Here is a 19,575-nt window from a genome sequence, read left to right as displayed (position 1 = left end):
TGGTAGGGTCAGTAAGAGATCCTGTCTCAAAAATAAGGTGGAGACCAAACAAGGGAGACGCCAGACCTTCATGTGACCTTTATCCTTCACATGAGTGCATGCACACATGTGTACCAGGACATGTATACACATATATACCACATACAGAACTAAACATGGGCCCTTTTACACTTCACATTCCTTCTACTGGTTCTGTTTAATTAATATACAGCATCATGCCCAATTCTTATAATTTTATACAATATTTTGAGAACATCCGTAGGTTTTTTGTGAGTGTGTGTATGGACCCAGACACCATGGTGCATGTGTGGAGGTCAGAGATCACCTCTCAGAGAGGTTAGTTCCCTTCTTGTATGATGTGGCCTCTGGAGAGAGAACTTGGTTTTGTCTACAGAAGCTAGGGTTGTTGTAGGGCCCCTTATTCTCTAACCTGCTAAGTCATCTTAGTTGGTTGGTTGGTTGGTTAGTTGGTTGGTTGGTTGGTTAGTTGGTTGGTTGGTTGGTTGGTTGGTTGGTTGAGACAGAGTCCTTCTACCTAGCTCTGGCTGGCCTGGAAATCACTATGTAGTCCAGGCTATCTTCAAACTTGCAGAGATCCATCCTCATCTGCTTCCCGAGTGCTGGGATTAAAGAAATGAACCCCTATATCAGGTTGAGTCATCTTAAAGGCCCTATTCATAAGCATTTTAAAGTAGAAATCCAAGCACTCGGGAGGCAGAGGCTGGGATCTCTGAGTTCGAGGCCAGCCTGGTCTACAGATCAAGTTCCAGGATGGCCAGGGACATGCAGAGAAACCTGATCTTGAAGAACCGAAAAATAAAAAAAATAGGAGTAGGGCTGGAGAGATGGCTCAGTGGTTAAGAGCACTGACTGCTCTTCTGAAGGTCCTGAGTTCAAATCCCAGCAACCACATGGTGACTCACAACCATCTGTAATGAGATCTAGCGCCTTCTTCTGGTGTGTCTGAAGACAGCTACAGTGTACTTACATACAATAATGAATAAATCCTTTAAAAAAGGATTTATGAAAAAATAGGAGTATAGATTGTTTGAGCCAACATGGTGAAACCCACAGATGCTATTACAGATGTTGGAGCTGGGAGGTCAGTCAAGAACAGCTAGCTTGAGTTTGGACAGATGGCTCAGTTGGTTATGTGTCTTTGCTGGGTCAGCTTTGCTGGAACACACCTTTGGTCTCAACACTGGGGAGGGGGGAGGAGTGCCAGGGGGAGCCACACCATCCAGGATTACAGGGTAGAGCCTTCAGAGAGAGGGCAAGGAGGGAGAGAGGGAAGGAAGAAGAAATGGAGAGGGAGGGAGAGAGGCGAGAGGAAGGGAAGGAGAGAGAGAGACCGAGAGATTTGTTGCTCTTTCAGAGAATCTAGGTTCAATTCCAAGGCCCCACATTAGCCACCCATGACCCCCCATTCCAAGGGGGCTTGATGCTGTCTTCTGGCCTCCACAGGTACCGTGTGCACACGGGGTACACTCCCACACTGTCTCTCATAGACACCTAATTAGAAACAAATACACGCTGGGCGGTGGTGGCGCACGCCTGTAATCCCAGCACTTGGGAGGCAGAGGCAGGCGGATCTCTTGAGTTTAAGGCCAGCCTGGTCTATAGAGTGAGTTCTAAGACAGCCAGGGTTACACAGAGAAATCCTACCTCAAAAAACAACAACAACAACAACAACAAATAAATACCCATGTGAGCATATGCACATGCATATATATAGGATACATATATGTGTGTGTGTCTATATGTTTATAAATAAATGTACATAGCATGTTGGAAAGAGAACAAAGCTGGAGATTATGGGGTGGGGGAGAATGGAGTGCCACAGCTAACATGAGTTATAAAAGAGGAGATATATGTATATAATATGTATATATACATATGTATGAGATAGTTTTTCTGGTCCTAACTCTGCCATGGATGCCCTGTTTGGGGTGATAAAAGTGCATTTGATAATGGATGTGTAAAATCCAATGTGCAACCCCACAGCATCTATTCCAAGTGGCTACTCTGACTGCATAGAAGCTCATTGAGCTGCATAGATTTGGGGTGTGGTTAATTTTGTCATGTGCTTTTATTTAAGCAAGTTTCCTTAACAAAGCTTATAAATTTTGAAACAAAAATAATAAATCTTCAAAGAGAAGAAGAAGTATAGCAGGACCTGAGCAATGGCTCAGCAGTGAAGAGCTCAGGCCTTCCAGAGGACCTAAGTTCAGTTCCCAGTGCCCACATGGTGGCTCACAGCTGCCTGTGACCCCAGTTGCAGAGATCTGACACCCTCACACAGACATAGATATACACGGTGGTAAAACACCAGTGCTCATAAAATGAAACTAATTAAAAAAAAAAGAATAGCAATGTGGTAGTTAGTGCCATAAACTAGATGAAATCTAGAACTACTAGCAGGGCCCAGGACAGCCGTGAGGGGTGATCTCACTTATGCGTACAGATGGAGGGAGACTCGTCCAGGACAGGTGCCACCATGTTTCTTCAAGTTCCTGCTGTTTCCCTGAACCAAGAGCTGGAATAAACACTTTCTCCCTTAAGTCGCTTTTGTCAGTGAATCTATCACAGCCCAGGGTGGAGGGCAAGACAGCAAGATTATATTTTTTGCACACAAGATAAATTACATGTAAATGTGGAGAAAGATCTAAGCGCCTTCTCATGCAGGGCAGCTTAGAAAAAGACAATAAGGCAATGATGAAAAGCCTTTTACTCTTCCCTAGAATGCATGGGGGGGGCGGTGCACATGAGTGCAGGTACCAGTGGAGGCCAGCAGAGGGCGCCATAGTCCTTAGAACTGGAGGTACCGGTGTTTGTGAGCTGTCCAACATGGGTGTTGGGTCCTCTGCAAGAGCAAGTGCTCTCAACCACTGAAAGAAAAGAGGGAGATGAAGAGAGAGAAGGAAGATGAGGATGATGATGATAATGAGGAGGAATCAGACAGAGTAGGAAGCTCTCTGCTTACTACATAACTGTTGTCATGTAGTACATACATGTACTATGTAGCACATACATGTACTATGTAGTACATACAGAGGCGTGAAGTAGGTGAGCATGGCGGCACACACCTGTAGTCCCAGCCGCTCAGGAAGGCTGAAGTCAGAGGATCTGCTCATCAAAATTCATAACCAGCCAGGGCTACACAGCAAGACCCCATCTCAGAAAGTGGGAGGGAGAATGTTTACCTAGCACTTGTGAAAGAAAGCCTGAGTTATATCCACATCACAGTAATTTAAAAAAATTCTTCTGTATGGAAGAATCATGATCATACAAATTCATGATCCTGCCTCAGCGAACAGGGTGAAGAAGGACGGAGGGTGATTCCGGACATCACACATAAAATATGCATGCACACGTGTACATCACACACACATACACACAGACACAGGTGCACATATACACGCGCACACACGTGCACATACACACAAAGGAAAATAGCAGGAGGTAAAACTAGAAATAGATATTTGAACCTTATTTTGTTTTTGAGACAGGAGCCCACTGTGTAGCCAGGGCTAGCCTCAGACTCTTGATCTTCCCGCCTCAGCCTCCCAAAGTCTGGGGTTGCCAGCACATGCCACACACCTGTCTAAATACACACTTGATGATGTACACTACATGTATGTCCTCCTCCCTTCATAGAGGGGAAATGTCACTCAGTGTAGAGACCTGGTTTGATTCCCTGAACCACAGGGGGAAGGATAAAAATATGTTAAAGAAGAATAATTTCTTTGAAAGGGGTCTCACTATGCAGCCCCTCTGACCCAACCTGCCAGAGACTCACCAGCCTCTGCTTTCTAAGTGCTGGGATTAAAAGTGTGTGCCACCACACTCAGCAATAAGTAAAGCTTTTAAAAGGTAAGTACAAGATAGGCACCGTCATACACACTTGTACTCTCAGCACTTAGAAAGTAGAGGCGGGAGGATCAGAAATCCAAGGCCAGCCTCAGCTAGGTAACTCAAGGCTGAGACTCAGTCACACGCACATGAAAAAAAAAATAAAAAATAACATATGCGCAAGTGTGTCTATACATCTATACATCCATTGGCATCTACTTATATCTGTGAATATATGTTAATATATGCTAATATATGCACAAGTATTTGCATACACACAGACACTCACACTTGCTCTTTTTTGCCTGCAACTCTTGAAGGATATGTTAGGTAATTCTTGGCATAAGAGTAAGGGTGAGCATATCTTCTTACCTACTCCCCTGCCTGTGTGGTCTCCAATCACCCACCCAAATTCAAGCAGAAGAAAGGAAGATGGGGAGGGGGAGGTGGGGGGAGGGGACGGGGATGCTGGCACTCACCAGGGAGCATAGGAGGCCGCAATGAAGAAGTAAATCACCATCCTGTCGATCATGTGCAGGCAGTGTTCTACCATCCTAGGGCAGGGAGGAAAGGAGGCAGGTCACAGCCTCTGTGTGCCATCAGGGAAGCCTGGCAGCACCCCAGCACTGCCTAGGGACCCCAGGGGAAGAGATACTGAGAGATAGGGTTAAGAGAGGCATCCAGGGTGGCACCCACCCCACCCCACCCCACCCTGTAGAGAGAACTCCCCTTCCAGCCTTCATCTCTCTGCCTCTCCACCAGAGCAACAATTCTCCAGGCTGCCTGCCATTCTTGGGGTCTGTGGAGATGCCCCAGGACTCTAATTAAGGTGGATGCTAACACACTCTGACTGCGTGTGTAGAGTGTGTCCGTGTGCCCTTCCATGGGTTGGGCAAAGGGTACCTGAGATGGCTTTTCTTCCAGGAGACTGTGTGGAAAATGGTGGACACCACAAAGAGGCCACAGAGGCCAAGGCCATAGATCCAGGCGGATATGGTCTCCCAGTCATCATCAGACAGGAAGTAGAGGTTGGAGCTGCCGAGGATGCTGGGAATGATCCAGAACTAGATGGGGAGAAGACAGAGCAGGGCCAGCCTTTTAAAGAATAGACATCTTTTACACAGATGTGTTTTCTTTTTTAATTTTGTGTATATGTGTGGTAGAGGAGGGGCTGTGCACATGAATTCAGGAGGCGGCAGAGGCCAGAAGAGGACACTGGACCCCGAGAAGCTGGACCCTCAGATGGCTTTAAAACATCGGGCGAGGGTGCTAGGAAACACCTCAGGTCCTCTGCAAGAGCAGTATGTGTTCTTAACTGCTGAGGCATCTCTCCACCCTCAAGGACCAACTCTTGTGCAGAGGGTGTGTGATACGGGGCACAGCAGGGTCTTTATGTGGTTCTATAGGGTACTAGGTTATGCTAGGCATGCAGAAGCCATCATTTCTCAGTCATTGTTCACTCTGTTTGTTTTAAATATGTTTGTTCAGTGTATGTGTGTGTGCATGTGCATATGTGCATGTGAATGCATGTGTATATGTGCATGTGTATGTATGTGTATATGTGCATGTGTGTACATGTGTATATGTGCATGTGTATGTATGTGTGTATATGTGCATGTGTGTGCATGTGTATATGTGCATGTGTGTGCATGTGTATGTATGTGTATATGTGCATGTGTGTACATGTGTATATGTGCATGTGTATGTATATGTGTATATGTGCGTGTGTGCGCATGTGTATATGTGCATGTGTGTACATGTGCATATGTGCATGTGTGTGCATGTGTATATGTGCATGTGTGTGCATGTGGGCATGTGCATGTGTGTGCATGTGTATATGTGTATGCATGTGTATATGTGCATGTGTGTACATGTGTATATGTGCATGTGTGTGCATGTGTATATGTGCATGTGTACATGTGCATGTGTGTGCATGTGTATATGTGTATGCATGTATATATGTGCATGTGCGTGTGTGTGTGTGTGTGTGTGTGTGTGAGTGCGTGTGTATGTGTGTGTGTGTGTATACTCAAGTCAGAGTACAAGAAGATCAAGAGACTTCTTGACTGTCAGAGATCAAAGTCAGTTCTCTCTTGCCACCGTGTAGGCCTTGGGGATTGTACTCAGGTTCTCATGTTTGTGTAGAAAGCCTTTCACCCACTGAGCCATGACCACTGGACAGCCTCAGACTTTTGAACAGTGCCCAGAGGAGCAGAGAAGCCCAGGATCTCTGCATTCCCTCCCTTTCTCCAGATCAGCAGTTCTCACCTGTGGGTTGAGAACATCGGAAAACACATTTTCTCATGCTCTTAGGATCCCCCAACCTTAATTTTATTTTTGTGGCTACTTTATAATGGTTTTGCTACTGAGCAGTGTCTCAGTTCCTAAGACCATCGGAAATGTGTGTGTGTGTGTGTGTGTGTGTGTGAAATATGTGTTCTCTGAAGCCATGACTCACAGGTTGAGAACCACTGCTAGATCATGCAGTCCAAGACCTAGGCAATATGGTGCCCACGGAGCGAGCTCGTGAATGATAACAGTGCTGTCGTGTAAGAAGTACGCCATTTTATTTCAGAGGAATAGATTCCATTTTCATTTTCCCAAAACTTTAACTGACACATAAAATGGACAAATTGTATTGGGTGCAAACAAGACAGCTCAGTGGTTAAGAGCAATGGTTACTCTTCCAGAGGACCTAGGTTCAAGTCCTAAAACCCACACCGTGGCTCCCAACTGTGTAACTCCAGCTCCGGGGGATCTGATGCCCTCTTCTGGCCTTTACGGGCACCAGGCATGCGCACGGTGAACAGACATACATCCAGGCAAAGTGTCCATAGACAGGGAATTACAATCACAAAATACAACTGGTACATAATGAACTGGAAGGCCGGCTCATGGGGAAGGCACTTGCCACACAAGTGTGAAGACCAGAGTTCAAATCCCGAGAACCTGCACAATGCCAGATAAGGTTGCTGGAAGCCAGGACAATCCAAGGCTTTCCCTGAGGCCCTGATGTGTAGAGAAGGAACATAGCTCTTTGTCTAAAAGCATGAATATGCTTGACAGAGCCAGGAATGGCCTGGGAGCTGTGACTCCAGTTCCTGGGAACCCGACTCTCTCCTACTAAGTGCTGTGCGGATCAGTGCCAAGGCCACCGCGTGCCAGTCTGTGACACACGTGAGATTGACTGTGCCCCTTTTGTGCAACATTGCTCCAGTGTGTGACAGATTTCTGCCGACTCTGTCCCCTTTCCCCCTGAAAATAGTATATAAGATGTGCTGATGAAACACACCTTAAATCCTAGCACTTGAGAGGCAGAGGCACAGGGATCTGTGAGGCCAGCCTGGTCTACAGAGTGAGTTCCAGGACAGCCAGGACTACATGGAGAAACCCTGTCTCTGGAGAGTGAAAAAAAGATGCTGTGCTTCTTGATAAACTCGTGGTGTGAGTCACGAGCACTTGCGGACCCCGTTTTCAGTGTTCAGTCGTCTTTATTTCCCCATTCCTGCTCCTCTCCCTCAACACCTCTGCGTAAGACCTGCTTATTCCTGTGGTTTGGATGACATGGTAGCACATGTCTGTAATCCTGGGGCTTCTACAGTATCCCAACATTTCCACGGTGAGCTGAAAGAATACACAGATATGCACAGACCAGCTACACCAGTGAAACAGAGGCTATCTCAAGCAAGGTGGAAGGTGAGAATTGACACCTATGATTGCCCTCCACCCCCCACACCTGCATTGCTGCACATGGGTGCTCACACTCTTACATACAAACAGACACACATACATGTGCACACACATGTGTGCACACACATGTATGCACACACACATAGATTTTTTTAAAAAATTGTACACACAAATGTGCTGCCAATTTCTGTTTGAAAATGGAGCTCTCGGCAGACTAGCCTCAAACTCATAACTGTCTCCTGTCTCAACCTCCCAAAGGCTAGAGTCACAGGCCTGTGTCACCACACCTAGTACTATGCAGAATTTATCCTCTTCCTCCTCTTCTTCCTCCTTTTCCTCCTCCTTCTTCCTCTTCTTCATCATCACCGTCTTCTTTCTTCCTCTTCTTCTTCACCATCATCATCAATTAAGTATTTATTTTTAATTATGTTTGGGAGTGGTGCATGTGAGTGCAGGTACCCATGGAAGCCAGAAGAGGGCGGTAGAGTCCCCTGAAGATGGAGCTACAGGCTGTTGTGAGCTGCCTGCTAAGGGTGCTGGGAACCAAACTCAAGTCAAAGACAGCTATCTTCTTCAACATTTATCATCGCTGTAGGATGAAAATGTCCAAAAGTCTTTCTAGGTTTGTTTGCTGGTTTGCAGTGATGGGGGTGGTACTCAAGGCCTCCCTCATGCTGTTCAAGGCTGAGCTACATCCCCAACCTTCTTTCGAGTTTTTGAAATGTACAATTCCATAGTTGTGCTGGTACGGGGCTTGTGTGTCATTCCCAAATGACATCCCCAGCAGCACATAAAGCAGACATGGCAGTGCAACCTGTAATCCAAGCACTCAGGAGGTGTGGACTGAAGGAAAAATTGGAACTCAGTTCATCCTTAGCTACATAGTGAATTTAAGTCTAGCCTGGGCTACACTAGACCCCAATCAAGAAAAGACGGCACAGGGGAAGAGGCAGAACACTCACCAGCTGGTTGTAGAGAATGGACCCCTGACTTCATTATCTTTACACATCTGTGACCTGCCTCTCCCAAATCTTTCATCGTTTCCTCATAAGAGTGCCGGAAACCGTTGAACAGCTGGGCACTGGATGGGTCATCCTAACACGGCGTATGTATGGCAAGGTAGTGAGGGGGCTACTCAGGCCTCCCCTGCATCTGGGCAAATGGGGGAGCTTTTGAGGGGAGCATTTCAGCAAGACTGTGACAGACAGAAAGGGTTAAATAGGCAGGGTGGACATGGGTGGCAGGTTCCGGGTGTGTGTGGGGGGGAGGACCCGTGTGCAAAGGCGTGACGTCGTGGGAATGGCAAGCAGCCGGGGAAGTCAGGGGCTCTGGACAAGAGCGTGACAGAAGCCGTGTGAGCCGTGTGAGCGGAGAGCTGGGCTGCCGGGGACAAGCTGGAGTGACTACTGCTCTGCTGGGAACGTGAGAGGCATACTCAATCCCACAGAGCGCGGTGCTACAGCGGGGCTTACTCTAGAGATTAGAGAAGCAGGCCACACTGGAGTGGGTCGAGAAGAACCAGAAGGACCTTCTCCATCTGTAAAGGAGCACGAGGACCTGAGTTCAGATCCCCAGGACCCGTGTCAGAAGCCAAGCTACTTGGTGTGTGCTTGGAAGCCGGGTACTGGGAAGCAGATACAGGCAGGTCCCTGGGGTCAGCGGGCAAGCACCAGAGAGCATCCCATAAAGAAGATGGAGCGGGCCAAAGCGCTTTGTATGAAAGCCTGAGCCCTGAGTGTGAGCCCTGAGCCCCACACTGCAAATGGAGAACTGACCCCTGAAAGCTGTCCTCTGACCCCATGCATGCGCACCCACACACCAAAATAATAGATAGCCAGAGATGACTGTTTTCTCTTTCTTTTTCTTTTTCTTTTCTTTTTTTTTTTTTTCAAGACAGGGTTTCTCTGTGTAGCCCTGGCTGTCCTGGAACTCACTCTGTAGACCAGGCTGGCCTCAAACTCAGAAATCCACCTGCCTCTGCCTTCCAAGTGCTGGGATTAAAGGCGTGTCTTTTTCTCTTTCTTTCTTTCTTTCTTTCTTTCTTTCTTTCTTTCTTTCTTTCTTTCTTTCTTTCTTTCTTTCTTTCCTTCCTTCTTTCCTTCTTTCCTTCTTTCCTTCTTCCTCCCTCCCTCCTTCCCTCCCTCCCTCCTTTCTTTCCTTCTGCCTCCCTCCCTCCCTCCTCCCTCCCTCCCTTCTTCCCTCCCTCCTTCCCTCCCTCCCTACCTCCCTCCCTTCCTTCCTTCCTTTCTTCTTCCTTCCTTCCCTCCTTTCTTCTCCTTCTATGAGACAGGGTCTCTTTATGTGGCTCTGGCTGTCCTGGAGCTCACTATGTAGACCAGACTGACAACAGACACACAGAGATCCTCCTGCCTTTGTCCCCAAAGTGCTGGAATTAAAGATGTGCACCACTGGCCAGGCGGTGCTGGCACGCTCCTTTAATCCCCACACTCCAGAGGCAGAGATGGGTGAATCTTTGAGTTCAAGGCCAACCTGGGCTACACAGTGAAACCCTGTCCTGAAGGAGGAGGAGGAGGAGGAGGAGGAGGAGGAGGAGGAGGAGGAGGAGGAAGGAAGGAAGGAAGGAAGGAAGGAAGGAAGGAAGGAAGGAAGGAAGGAAGGAAGGAAGGAAGGAAGGAAGGACGAGGAGGAGGAGGGGAGGAGGGAGAGGAGGGGAAGAGGAGGAGGGAGAGGAGGAGGGAGAGGAGGAGGGAGAGGAGGAGGGGAAGAGGACACCATCAGGATCATCACATCCAGCCCTCAGTTCTCTTTTAGGAAACCTTTTAGGGTTCAATCCCAGCCCCCACATTGAGTAGCTCACAGCTACCTGTAGCTCCAGCTCCAGGGCGCCTGACCCCCTCTTCTGACTTCTCTGAACACCTGCTTATGTAAACACAGATAACATATACACACCAGACTGAAGAAGAGTGCCTCCCTTGCCCCCACCCTGAAGGGTCCCCATGTCAGCACCCCATAAGTCAACTCACAGCATGGGTGGCACAGTTCGCTGCGTGTTCATACTCTGTGGGCTGGTACCTCTTGTGTGCCGGGACTCGGTCATTCATAAACCTGCAACGAGAGGCAGGGTTTCAGAAAGCCTGGCCGAGGAAGCCAGGGTCCAGCCGCTCACCCGTCCAGCACAAATGCTTGTGTGTGCTTGCATACATTGGTGCCCGCCTCTGTGTGTGCACACACAGGCCAGTAGGTGGCGCTGTGTGCCTGCCTCAGTCACACTCCCTTTACTTTTCAGACGGGGTCTCTCACTGAACCTCACTGCTGCCTCTCGGAGCAGACTGGGGAGCTCGCCTGTGGGCCTCAGAAATCTGCCTGTCTCTGCCTCCCCAGTCCCTCGCTGCAAGTTGTGGCGATGCAGGCACCACCAGCCTTTTACACCGGTTCTGGGGATATGAACTCAGGTCCCCCATTAGCAAACCATCTCCCCAGCCTTAAGTTAAATATTTTTACTGCTAAGTGTTTCACGTCTAATCCTCAACGTGATATTAATTTGGGGATTAAAAAATTTTTTTATTGGGCGTGGACTATAACTTGGTTGAGTGCTTTCCTAGCAGGTGCAAAGCTCTGAGTTGCGCCCCCAGGACTTCATACACTGGTATAACTGGTGCACATGTGTAATCCCTGAGTCATTCAGGGGGAGAGAAGCAGGGGCATCCTGAATGCTGGGGTCACAGACATGCATCACCATGCCTGGCTCACACACAAACTATGTAAGCATGCGGCCTCATTCTTAGACCTAAGTCTTTTCTGTATCTCTGTCCCTCTGTCTCTCTGTCTCTCTGTCTCTCTGGTTTTTTTTTTTTTTTTTTTTTTTTGAGAGAGAGTTTCTCTGTGTAGCCCTGGCTATCCTAGAACTCACTCTGGCCTCAATACTCACCAAGATTCTCCTGCCTCTGCATCCCAAAGGCCGGGATGAAAAGCATTCTTAAAAATAAGAATTCCAGTCAGGCAGGGGTGGTGCACACCTTTAATCCCAGCACTTGGGAAGCAAAAGCAGGTGAATTTCTGAGTTCGAGGCCAGCCTGGTCTACAGAGTGAGTTCCAGGACAGCCAGGGCTACAAAGAGAAACCCTGTCTCGGAAAAACAAAAAACAAAACAAAACAAAAAAATTCCTGGAGCTCAAAATGGCTCTGTAATTAGGAGTTCTTATTACTCTTATAGCACATCCAAGTTCAGTTCCCAGCACCCACATCTTCCAGCCCCCAACCACCTAGAACTCCAGTTCCAGGATATCTTAGCCTCTATGGACACCTATATATATCACAGATGCACACATATACACATTACTGCCTCTTGGGAGGCAAAGACAGAAATATCTCTGAGAGTTCATGGCCAGCCTGGACTACATAGAGTTCCAGGCCAGCCAGGGCTATGTATTGAGACCTTGTCTCATAAATGAATAAGTATTTTAAAATAATAAGAGTTCTTTGTATGTTCGTGTCTGGGCCCTTCAAAATGCCTTTGCCTCCCCTCTATTGTCACACAGCATAGTTTGGAGAAGAGATATAACATCGCCAGGTGGCACAGGACTTGGTCTCAGCCCGGTGGCTTCTGAAGCTGGCTCTATCATGACAGGAGTGTGAAGGACACTTCATTTAGCCCAGCGACATCTGAGCGTCAGCGGGAGGAAGAGGCGTCTCAGGTCTACACCTGCCTCCCAGTCCGACAGGGCCAGGCGGCTGTGCAACATCCTCTGAACAGAGGCGCTCACATCTCCCCTGAAGCTTTGCCCAGCGTCCACCACCAGAGGGTGTGAGCTGCCCAACGACTTCTAGATCCTCCCTCAAGACCCCAGATACGTAGGCTGATAAAATGCTCAGTGGGTAAAAGTACTAGGACCTGAGACTGAATCCCAAGCGCCCACGTTGAAAGTCGGTTATGGTTGTACCCGGCTGTAATGCCAGCACTAGTGGAGGAGGCACAGACGAACAGATCCCGACGTCTCCGTGGCCAGTCTAACAAAGCCTGTTAGCCACAGACCATCGAGGTAACAACATGGAGGATGATAGCAAAACCCAGGATGTGGTGTTCACATGTAGGTTCATGTGCATGCACGCGAGTGTGTGCACACACAGACACACACAACCACAACCACAATTATTGCTGTGCATTTCCCCGAAATGTAACAGTCCTAAGGTCTTTGTGCATCATGATCCTTTAAGGTCTTATTGGGTGCCTGCTGTATGCTGGGTCAATGCTAGGACCCCAGGGCATCCATTTAGTGCCTGCAGTAAGTCAGGTCGCTGCTGATTCAGCAGATGGAGCATTTGTGGTGGACCGCCTTCTCCATGTCAGGGACAGCTCAGGGCCACGCACTGAGCACTTCTGAATCCGAGCTTCCTGTTGGTAAATGCGCCGGAGCGTTTGATGAGTGCCCTCAGTGAGCTCCCTCTTTCCCACTCTCGTTCATGGGATATTTACTGGATGCCTTCTGTGTGGTGTCTGCTGGAGTGCTCGGTGTGGCAAGGAAGAAGCAAAGGCTGGAGGGAGATGAGCGGTGCTGGGCCTGGGGCTTGTCCTGTCCTGGTGTTCCTGTGTCTGACTCAGATGATGGCCTAGACGTCTCTGGAGAGCGTGTCGGCTCCCCAGGCCCGCCTGCACTGACCACTGCGCTCCCCAGCATCCAGTCCTTGTCATGGAAGCACATGAGCCCAGCAGTAAGCTCAGTCCTATGCGTGTGATCCCACTGTCACGTGTGCAGGGGAGCGCTGAGCTCATCAGACCAGTGAGAAAATGAAGACTCCAGGCTGAAAGTCATAGGGTTTCCATCCCAGGATCCAGGTGCCTCTGCAGGGGCGGATTGCAAAGCAGGCGTGCAGGCGCTGGAGAGCTAACTCAGTGGTTAGGAAGGAGCACTGGCCACTCTTCCAAAGAACCTAAGCTCAATTTGCAGCAAACAGCTGCAAATTCTAAGTCCAGGGTCATGGGATCTGAGACACACACACACACACACACACACTACCCATACACATGAAACAACTTAAAGAAAAAGAAAGAAAACTAGGCAGGTATCCAGTCCTGATGGTACAGGTCTATTATCCAACCTACTTGGGAGGCTGAGACAGGAGAGTCACAAATTTGAGAGCTGCTGGAGATGGATGGTAAGGCTGAGACTAAACTTGGGCAACTTAATAGGGTCCTGACTAAAAACAAAAAGAGATTGGAAGATGTGGTTCAGGGCCTAGAATCTCCCAGTGAGGGGTTTGGGGGTGTGACTCAGTGGTAGAGGCCCTGCCTAGAATCCCCTAGTGATGGGCTGGGGGTGTGGCTCAGTGGTAGAGCCCCTGCCTAGAATCCCCCAGGGAGGGGCTGAAGGCGTGGCTCAGTGGCAGAGCCCTGCCTAGAATCCCCCAGGGAGGGGCTGGGGTGTGGCTCAGTGGTAGAGCCCCTGCCTAGAATCCCCCAGGGAGGGGCTGGGGCGTGGCTCAGTGGTAGAGCCCCTGCCTAGAATCCCCCGGGAGGGGCTGGGGGCATGGCTCAGCATATACAAGATTTTATGTTCAAGCTCCAGTACCACAACTAAAATTTTAAAGAACAACATGGAACAGAATGTCATTTAAGACCATTGCAGGACAATCATGGCCTCAAGCCACAGAAATGGTGATGGGAGCAACTTGTCTATAAACCAGCAAAGGTCCAGGACCTGGAGGAGAAGACTTCAGAGCTAAACTGCAGCAGACCTTCCCACACCTCCTGAGGTCCTGGACCTCAGCCCTCCAACGACTGTGAGAGACTAGCTGCGTGTGCTCAAGCACTGGGCATTGGCTGCTCCACTCCTACAGGCAGAGGATGTGGGTCCAGGTCCCAGCAGGTGTGCAGATGCACTCTGTCAAAGCCCCCGAGAGACAGTGTCCACTGATGCTGCCAACAGCTGGCCTGCAGGTGGGTGGACAGCTGGTAAAGAGACCTGCAGGTGGGCAAGCCCATCACCCTCTGGGCGGCGGGGGTGGGGGGGTGGGGGGTGGGGGGTGGGGGGTGGGGGGGTGGGGGGTGGGGGGTCCTGCACCTGTCACTGGGCACCACTCTATCTCCCCCTGTGCCTTTAACACCAGGCAAGCCACCCATGGTGCCAGCCGAGCGGGTCCAGGGTGATGTCACGGTTGCCGTGGAGACCCAGGGCAGGCCATTATTTATTTATTTCTGTCCTCCACAAAACTCCCCTTGTCTCTCCTTTAGGCTGTTGCTATTGAATGGAGGGCGATGGGAGGGGCGGCTTGAAGGTGGGGGGAGCACGCCTTGGCAGGGGGCCAAGAAACCGTTCCCACCACCCCGAAGACCCTGGGACTTTTAACTCCTTATCACCCGGCACTTTTTCTCCAAAAAGCTCTAGACAGGCATTTTTAAATGGCAATCAATTAACTTTCTATGCTTTAATTTGTATACAGTAAAATTGCCTCCCTGTTTTGTAAGATGGTTGTAGGGTCTTGAATGTACTTGGTCATGGGCTCACTGTCATACTTACATAACAGTACAGTTGGTGTAACAGTGCGTGCCTCTAACCCCAAGTCAGGATCTGTATTTAAGGACAGCCTGAACTACACAGTAAGTTTGAGGCTAGCCTGAACTACGTGAGACCCTGTTTTGGAAAACCAAGGGACGGATCAAGACACAGCACATTCTTAGGTGGGAGGGAACTGCGCTTCGAATAGGAATCAGCCTGTGCAAACCTGTCAAAGGGGAACTTGTGCATCTGACACAAAGGAAACCTAGGGATAAGGATGCAGCTCACTGCTAAGTGCTCAGAGCCCCTGCCTAGAATCCCCCTGGGAGAGGCTGGGGCGTGGCTCAGTGGTAGACCCCTGTCTAGAATTCCCCAGTGAGGGGCTGGGGGTGAGGCTCAGTGGGAGAGCCCCTGCCTAGAATCCCCCAGGGAGGGGTTGGGGGCGTGGCCCTGTGGTAGAGCCCCTGCCTAGAATCTCCAGTGAGGGACTGGGGTGTGGCTCAGTGGTAGAGCCCCTGCCTAGAATCCCTCAGTGAGGGGTTGGGGTGTGGCTTGGCAGTAGAGTACCTGTTTAGTATGAAAGGGGGCCTGGTTTGTAAGGCCCCCTACACTGCAAGGGGGCTTACAAAGCAGGCCCTGCAAAAATAAGTCCTTGTTAAAGGTCATTTTGGCGATAATTCTCAACTCTTCTGTCTTCTTTTCCCCATTATACAACCTTTAGGTTAGGTTTTTAACATTTAGTCTGATGCACCTGCGATTCCTTAGTGTTGTTATGTGTTCTTTCCTTAAAGGGGGTGTGTGCTGGAATCGGGGTGTTCTCATGAGGGTCAGCAAACAACACTTACGGGGGCTTGGTTCTCTCCCTCCATGTTGTGGGTATGCCAGGACTCGAACTCAGGCTGCCGTGCTTGGCAGCAAGCGCCTTTCACTGAGGAGCCGTTTCATTGGCCCAGTTTGGTTTTTTGCTTCTTTAAGAAGTGTTTTATTTATTGTGTGTGTGTGCTTGCACATGTATGTGGAGGTTGATATCACACCCAGTTTGTACATGGGTGCTGAGGACTGAACTCAGATCCCCACGTTTGCACTGGATGTACCGACAGAGCCACCTCTACAGCCTCTTTCCAACGCAATTCATTTTATTTTGCAGTGCTGGCGAAGGACCCCAAGGCCCTGTGTTCTAGGTTAGTATGAACTGATGACTTGACAGAATCTAGAACCACTGAGAGATAGCCTCCAAGCATACTTGTGGGGACTACCTTGAGTTTAATTGAGATAGGAAGACCCGCTCATTGTGTATATTACCCAATCCCTGAGTGGAATCCTCGACAGTCAGTGAAGAAAGAGGTTGGGCCTTTAATCCCAACTGTCTGGGAGGCAGAGGCAGGCACATCTCTTGGAGTTAGAGGTCGGCCTGGGCAACACAGAGAGTTTCAAATCAGCCAGGTATCCACAGTGACACCCTGTCTCGCCAGCCTCCTGACTGTGGGTACCATGTGATCAGCTGCCTCAAGCTATCTTGGCTTCCCTGCCATGTTGAGATGACCCTTGACCTTGAGCTGGAATAAATCCCCTTCTCTCTTATGTTGTTCTTGTTATAATATCTCATCACAGCAACAGGAAAGAAAACCAAGACACACCATAAGCACTCTTCCACCAAGCCACACCCAGCCCTCCTCCCTTTTTAGTGCTGAGAAGTGTTCAGATATATGAATGTACAAGAGTTCATCAGAGCCAGGCAGTGGTGACACACACCTTTAATTCTAATGCCCAGGAGGCAGAGGAAGGTGGATCTCTGTGAGTTCAAGGCCAGTCTGGTCTAGGGTGAGTTCTAGGACAGCCAGGGCCACACATAGAGAAACCAAGAGGAAAAAATATCAGTTCCCTGCAGAAGACCAGGACAGTGTGTGTGTGTGTGTGTGTGTGTGTGTGTGTGAAGAAATAGAGAGAAGACAGAAATGGAAATGGAGACACATACACAGAAAGACAGGCAGAGAGAAAGAGAGGGGGGGGGATGGATGCCTTCACGTGAGTACCATGCACCCGTGGAGGCACTGACGTGACACTGGGTGCTTTCCTTAGCCAGGCTCCACCCCCTTTCCTGAGATCTCAGGATCTCTCTCTGAACCTGTAGCTAATCGACTTGGCTCAATTGGCTGTCATTGAGCTCCAGGGATACGCCAGTCCCTGTCTGCCCCAGGGCTGCGGTGGCGGACGCACACCGCCATGCCCGACTTCTTACACCCGGGTTGGGGACTCAGGTCCTTGTGTTTGCATGGTAGACATATTTGACCTCCTGAGCCACGTCCCCAGCCGCAGAGTTCTGGTGTGAACAAATAGCATATTCCAAATATAGATGCTTCAAGACCAAGCTGGAGTCGAAGACTGCAGGAAGCTGGGTGCACTCATTCTAGCCTTGGGCAGGCAGAGGCAGCAGACTCGGGAGTTCAAGGCCAGCCTGGGCTACACACCTCACACCTTTGTTTGAAACTAACGAACAAACAAAAAGAGGTAGTTAGACATCACCAACACTCCTAGCCAGCCTCTGGTAGGCAAAGTAAACGCAGGGCTAAAGCACTGCTCCCCCATTGCTGGAGAACACAATTCCCATTCCGTGGCCAACCTTGAAGCCCTGACGACCAGGTTGCCGCAGCCCCTTGGCTGGCTCCCAAACTGAGTCAGAATGCAAGGCTGAACGCGGGTAGACGAGTACAGAATACTGAATCCCGCTCCTGGCTCGCCAGCCAAGCTGAGTAAGCTAAGAAAGACACCTGGAGTCAGTCTCTGTGAACACATGTGCACATGCACCACACACACATTGGCGAATGTATAGATGCAGCATCAAAAGGAAAGAGGGGCCAGTGAGATGGCTCAGCAACTAAAGGCGCTTGCTACCAAACCTGATGGCTTGAGTTCAAATCCCGGGACCTCCACGGTGGTGGCAGAGAACCACCTCCCACAGCTGATCTCTAACTTTCCACACGGGTTCCATAGCATGTGTGTACCTCCACATACAAATTAATACAATATACCAAATAAAAAGAGAGGGAGGTGTGGACTGTCATAGTCTACAGCTCAGGGGAGCTAGGAACAAAGGGTGAGGCCAATGAACGCTTGCTTGGTATGCGTAAGATCCAGGGCTTAATCTCTAGATCCCCGCCCCGCAAAAGCTATACACTAAATGAAAGGAGCTCGTTGCAGTAAACATTCTTTGTAGGGTTTCTACCCAACCTTAGATCCTTTAGTTCCTAAATGAAAGACACAAAACCTGTCCTGAAGCAACTAGACCTCGGGATGCAGAATTTAGCATCACAACATAGTAACAGACCAAACCTCAGCAAAACCAACCGAATGGTCAAGCAGCCTTGAGAGTTCAGCCCTCCTGCCTCTGCTTCTCCTGTGTGAGGACCACAGAAGCACGCCACCTTGCCTGGCTAGTCACAGGATCTTTAAGTGACAAGGCCACTTGGTTTGCTGACCTGGAAAAGGAGGAAATATGAAGGAAAGGCAGCCAGACCTCGCGGTCAGACGCACCAGGAAAAGACTAGATGCAAACAGGACAAGAGATATACTAGTTTCCAGATATAGCCCAGGCAAGCCTTGAGGCAGATCCTCCAGCCTCTGCTGCCCAAGTTGGGATTATAGGCACATGCCACTATACCCAATCTGTGCACTGTTGGGCATCAAATGTAGGGTTTCAGACATACTAGATGAGGATCTACCAGCTGAGCCACATCCCAGCCCTATTGATTTATTGACTGATTGACTGATTGATAGTGATTGACAGTGATTGATTTGGTTCTGAGGATAGAACCTCATGTTAAGTACCACAGAGCCACATCCATGGCATTTTAATGGGATTTTTAAAATAAAATCTGATAAGCCAGACACATTCTAAATACTAAAATGCAGGTTTTAAATCAGTATGCAAGACCAGACAGGAGGAAAACAAACAAACAAACAAAATCCATACGTGTAGGAAGGTGGGTGGGATAGCTATAAGTTAAAAAGATAAAGGAGCTTGCAGCAAGCCGGAGGACCTGAGTTCAATCCCCAAGACCCACAGGTGGAAGGAGAGAACTGACTCCTAAAAGTTGTCCTCTGAACTCCATTGCAAGCTGTGTGTTCACTATTCTAAAATAAAATGTCTCACCTCCAGTGGCCCTATTTTACACACACACACACACATATCAAAAGACCAGTGGTTCTCCACTGGGCTGGGTCAGAGCTGGCTAAAGTTAATGCTAGAAACCCCTGGATGCCCGGTCCACGGGAGTAAAAGATAGGAAATCCACAGCAGGACCTCACAGGCCACTTCTAGAAGCAATGAGGGCTAAACATAAAAATCTGGTGATCAGCCTGCAAAGGGGCGTGCCCTGTGCATAGTCCCTGTGTGAGCCTATCCACCATCAGCGGGGAAACTGGACTCTGCAGACAAAGGTGGGAGACTGAATATACTGGGCAGGGTCAGAACTGGTGGCGAGAGGAAACGTAGAGGATGGGGAGGGCCTGCCTTGCTTCTGCAGCTTCTCCCTCTCCCTCTGGCCTGTCCCTAGGGTGTGGAGGTCTGTATCCCCAAAGA

The 19,575-nt window shown here is 49.3% G+C and overlaps 1 protein-coding gene across 1 annotated transcript in view; it reads right to left on the bottom strand.

Moving 5' to 3' along the window:
• Mmd2 (monocyte to macrophage differentiation associated 2) overlaps positions 1–19,575 on the bottom strand; it is a 44,849-nt gene that overhangs the window by 5,364 nt on the left and 19,910 nt on the right. Inside the window, exons 3-5 of the mRNA XM_052167614.1 lie at positions 10,527–10,608; positions 4,756–4,916; positions 4,332–4,406 (exon numbers count right to left, since the gene is read on the bottom strand). Coding sequence (XP_052023574.1) covers positions 4,332–4,406; positions 4,756–4,916; positions 10,527–10,608 — 318 coding nt within the window. The remainder of the gene's footprint in view (positions 1–4,331; positions 4,407–4,755; positions 4,917–10,526; positions 10,609–19,575) is intronic.

Source organism: Apodemus sylvaticus, chromosome 22 (assembly GCF_947179515.1).
Source record: "Apodemus sylvaticus chromosome 22, mApoSyl1.1, whole genome shotgun sequence".
Lineage (NCBI taxonomy): Eukaryota > Metazoa > Chordata > Mammalia > Rodentia > Muridae > Apodemus > Apodemus sylvaticus.
Note: the sequence above shows the minus strand (reverse complement) of the source record. Positions and strands in the feature narration are given on the sequence as shown.